The 5,046-nt window shown below is 38.0% G+C and overlaps 1 protein-coding gene across 1 annotated transcript; it reads left to right on the top strand.

The window, feature by feature from the left end:
* The first annotated feature begins 232 nt into the window (after positions 1-232).
* LOC143577229 (uncharacterized) lies at positions 233-4,654 on the top strand. The gene is made up of 8 exons (XM_077061121.1): positions 233-1,295; positions 1,396-1,514; positions 1,960-2,002; positions 2,097-2,521; positions 2,907-3,198; positions 3,867-4,032; positions 4,108-4,210; positions 4,297-4,654. The coding sequence occupies exons 1-8, from the start codon at positions 426-428 to the stop codon at positions 4,412-4,414; spliced, it is 2,136 nt and encodes a 711-aa protein (XP_076917236.1). The 5' UTR covers positions 233-425; the 3' UTR covers positions 4,415-4,654.
* Positions 4,655-5,046: the final 392 nt, after the last annotated feature.

Genomic DNA, 5,046 nt, shown 5'->3' with positions numbered 1-5,046 from the left:
AAATTCAAACCAATTCCAACTTATAACTTATAATAATAAACTTGCTTTTCGAATTTTGATTGTTCTTATCTTTACAATCTGTCACAACTTCAGAGGTATGTTTTCCTTGAGAGATTGAATTCATTCGTGAAATCATTTTATTGTTTGTGTTCTCTTCCACTGATTGTAATGGATCACGGTTCAATTCGTTCGGTATTCACGTTGAATTGTATCATTGACCGTATGTTTGACCAGATGATATTGATTTTATCGCACGGCAAACAGTTTTTTGTATCAATTTAGAGTTAGGGTTAGGGTTAGGGTTTTATCAATTAGGTTTGTTTGGTGGTAAGATCACAGATGTTGCTCAACAGCAACTTATAATACAGAAAGCTGAGAGTAATAATAATGATGGTTGTTTGGGTTATGAAAGATTGTATGATTGTATGTCATTTGCATCATCAGAGGATGATGATGATGATCTGGCAGAATCTTCTGTTGTAAGAAGACGACAGTTTCGGGTTTTGAGCACGTGGGCTGCTAGGCAAGCTCGAGAAGTGATTACGACGATCGAAAGAAGAAACCGTGAGTCTGAGTTGATGGCGCTTGCCGGTCTGCAAACCGTTTCGATGTTGGATTCGTCTTTCTTGAGGGAATCTCAAGATTCTCCCAGGAATGAAGGGAATCTTGAGAGATCGAGCGCCCGCGCGTCTTCGCTTTTGCAGATGTGGAGAGAATTAGAAGAAGAACATGTCCGTGAAAGGGTCCCGCGAAGAAGTTTGGACTCGAGCACAATTGTTTCAAGCACCACTGAAGGCAGAGAGAATGAAACTGAAAACGAGTATGGAACTTGGTCGAATGATCTGATGGAGCCACGGACCGAGGGTCGGGATCAAGACACGGACGGTTCGAGCCGTGAGCAAAGTCCTGATATTGGTGAGGTTGAACGGAAGAGGGTTAGGCACATTGTTCAGGGATGGAGGGATGCACCCGATGTTGCGCCGAGGATTAATAATAGTTCAAGGGCCGAGTGGCTCGGTGAAACTGAGCGGGAAAGAGTGAGGAATGTGAGGGAATGGGTGCAAATGACAAGTCAGCAGAGGGGTACACGTGGCGGTCGTGAACGAAGTCTTGAAAGGACAGGTGGTCAACATGATGGTCAACCAGAGCATGTTAGAAGGGATATGCTTAGGTTGCGCGGTAGACAGGCTCTAGTTGACTTACTTATGAGGGCTGAAAGCGAACGACAGAGGGAACTTCAGGGTTTGACAGAGTATCGGGCGGTTTCTGGTTTTGCACATCGCAACCGTATTCAGGTTTAGTTCTGTTTCTGTTTTCTCTAAAAGCCTTATATAACTATGTTTGCATTATTGCATATGTTTACATGAAGTTTGAAGTTTGTTTTCCTTTTTCCAGTCATTGTTGAGAGGCAGATTCTTAAGAAATGAAATACCTGTAGAGGAAGAAAGGCCTTCTTCAGTTGCAGCAAGTGAATTGGTTCAGTTGAGACAACGTCACACCGTTTCGGGTTTAAGGTATGCTTTATTTCATCTTTTTTGCTTGAAATGTTCATATCAGTTTCAGTATCTGCTTTGAGGATCCATAATTTTCTAGTACTTTTATTGACACAAAATGGGGCGGGTTGAGTGGCATTGAGAGTTTTTTTCTTCTCTTTTCTTAAGTTTTGTAAATAATTAATGTGTTAAATACTTAAATATGATTAAAAGAAGCTATTTTGGTACATTGATAAGTATTGGAATAAAGGTCTAATGCAGTTTGAGTACAGTTTGGGTGACTTCCTGTCTGGTTTGGTTTATAGCTAATTTTTAGAAAAACATCCATCATATGAAACCTAACCCGAATGGACCTATTTACCCATATGTGTATCAAAATTCCAGCTCTAGTTAAATAGTCCTGAATTCGTTTATTAAGATTTTCTTTGTTACTGTCAGTTGATGACATGGTTCCCTCTTATACCAGGGAAGGGTTCCGGTCCAGATCAGAAAATGTAGTTCATGCTCGAGTAAGCACATCCATTCTTATACCACTAATCTTCAACAATTACATCACTAATCTCACAAGCGATTAGACTCACACTCACACTTACACTTTCACAGGAACTCGAACATGATAACCAAAACCAATCACAACTGTGGGCCCAGGAAACTGACATTCACCAGGTAACTGACCGCATAAGCGGCTCAGATACCGTTACATCCACTCAAAATTCAAATCAACTAGAAAACATTTATGAAGATGAGAGAGAAGAGTGGCAGCAGGAAAGCAGCAGTTATACTGAGTTTAATAATATATGGAGAGACGAACATTTAGAAGATGTTGGAATAAATTGGCAAGAAAATTCAGGTAATGATTGGCCCCAAGAAACTTCAGAAACTGATGGTGATATGTCACACGACGCCGAGAATTGGCCCAACGGGCCTTCTGACCCGCCAATGCTGCATTTGGGCCGGGTCAATAGGTTTCACCCACCTGATGATGATAATAATGTTTACAGCATGGAACTCCGGGAACTTTTAAGCAGGTACAGTAACTACAGTTTGACATCTGATTATTTGATTATTAAAACTTCAAACAATAAAATTACATCCAAACACTATTTGTTTATAAGAATTACACGGGTAGTTCCTGTGTTTTACGTATATCGCAACTTAGTCCCCAAGTTTAAAAAATTACAGGTTTAGATCAACTGTTTGCTGGAACGCAACACCAGTGATCCATCGAGTGGATGAGCGTTAACTTGCTTCATTAAGAGCATGTGAAATGACTGAAACACCTTTAACATTACCTAAAAAATAAATTAAGACCATCCCACAGGGACCATCCGTGTAATTCTTTCTTTTTAGTTTTTACAGATGTTTATCTTTTACTATTACTTTTGCATTGACTGAATTTCTTGTTTATTGTAGAAGAAGTGTTTCTAATCTTCTTCGAAGCGATTTTCGCGATAGTTTGGACCAATTGATACAATCATATGTCAGTCGACAAGGTCATGCTCCCGTTGACTGGGATCTGAACCGGCCACCTGTTTCACCAGAGGTTGACCAGGATGAACCGACTGACCCGAATCAGCAGGATGTGAATGGTGGCGGGCCTTCATTGGTTCTTCCATTGCCACCTGTGCCTCCACCACAACCAATTTGGCATCATTTTCCTTATTCTAGTTGGTCCCGTCGCACAATGCATCATCGCTCTGAACTTGTAAGTTATAACTGGATGTGTTTGCATATGCTGTAAATATTTGGATAAACAGATTATGAATCGAATAATTAGTTTTCAGTAATTAATATCAACTAGCTGTGACAAAAGACAATTACCAATTTACGGTATTTACCGCTGTTTGTTGGAAGGTAACTTGTACAAGCCAAGCTGATCATGAAATAACAAAATATTATATATTATGTTATATATAAAAACATTAGTTATAGATATATTAAGGTAGGTATAAATATACATAAATTAATTAATAAATAATAAACGAGCCAGGCTCAAGCTTTAGAAATGGAGCTTGAGCTCGAGCCTAGACAGCTAAGGCTTAACTCGGCTCATTTACACCAGTTGTACATTGCTAAATTGATAGGTTTGTCTATTTTAGTTTTTACCCTTCACCAAAAGAGATGGTAAAAAGACAATTTAATTGTTGAAAGGTAATATGGTCAGGGTATTGCCTAAAAAGTTGGTGTACAAATCACTCTTTTTTAGCCTTATTTATGAGACTTGTACGGTCATTTTAGTCTTTTTGGTTGTACTTATTAAAATTTTCCAATAATCATAATGGTCAATCATGATTATTTGATTAATATAACTTCAAATAGCATAAATAAAACAATCTTGTCTGTGCAATCAATGACTGAACATTAATGAAACAGGAATGGGAAATGATTAGCGATTTGAGAGCAGATATTGCAAGGCTGCAACAAGGAATGAGTCACATGCAGAAGATGCTAGAGGCGTGCATGGACATGCAAATCGAGCTGCAACGGTCTGTCAGACACGAAGTTTCTGCTGCTTTGAATCGATCACGAGGTGGACAAGGTACATTCAGACACCACACTTAAGTTGTAATTACCATTCTTCCCTTTTGATTGTTAAAAAAAACTAGTATCGCAGGTATTGCTGAAGAAACTTCAAAAGACGGATCAGGTTTTGGTCAAGTGAACAAAGGAACCTGCTGTATATGTTGTGATAGCCAAATTGATTCTTTGTTGTACAGGTATTCCTTTTATTTTCCGGAAACTTAATTTTAAAAGTGACTTTTTATCGTTAGTAAAATGTCTAAAATACTCTTTTGTCATACAGATGTGGGCACATGTGCACATGTTCAGAATGTGCAAATGAGTTGGTTCGTGGTGACGGGAAATGTCCATTGTGTCGGGCGCCAATTGTTGAGGTTATCCGAGCTTACTCGTTACTGTAAACAAATTACAAGTTGATCAAGGAAGAAGATTAAAGAAAGTTGTTGGTGGTTTTCTGTAGAGTATGTCATTTTTGCCTCACTGTTTTTCTGATTAATTATGTATTGTATACTTGGAATAACAGTTGGTATTTATTTATTGAATAATAAAATTCCACACGTGCATGCAAACCTATGTATGAATACTCATGAAGATGTTTTGTCTTATGTTTTCTTGAATGCAGTTTCCTCTAAAACATTGATTTTGACCAATTTAATAGAATCTTCTGATTTTTCGATAGATCACGAGCACACTCTTGTTTTGAAAAATGAAGTTTAACATTGGTTTTTACATTAATTTAAAAAATCAGTTATGTATAAGCTGATGAAACTTATTTTGAAACCAGTCTCGGTCTCAAGCTGTACAGCTAGTTTGATATTGGTTTAAGAACTTCTTTGAAAATGGAATAAAAACGATCAAAAACTGGTTTGAAACTGAGTTTGTTGAAGAAAATACCACCGGGTACTAGTATAACGGTGATATGTACCTTATCGGATAATATACTTGGGACATGGATGTAGTAATGGCGACGAGAGTGAGCGAATGAGAGAGTTAAAACACATGGTTAAGGGTTTTTTTTTATTAATGTTCTGAA

This window comes from Bidens hawaiensis, unplaced genomic scaffold, assembly GCF_021521415.1.
Source record: "Bidens hawaiensis isolate Kalapana, Puna unplaced genomic scaffold, B.hawaiensis_p1.1 tig00028495_1, whole genome shotgun sequence".
NCBI lineage: Eukaryota > Viridiplantae > Streptophyta > Magnoliopsida > Asterales > Asteraceae > Bidens > Bidens hawaiensis.
The sequence above is the reverse complement of the archived record's forward strand: the minus strand, read 5'-3'. Positions and strand labels throughout refer to the sequence as shown.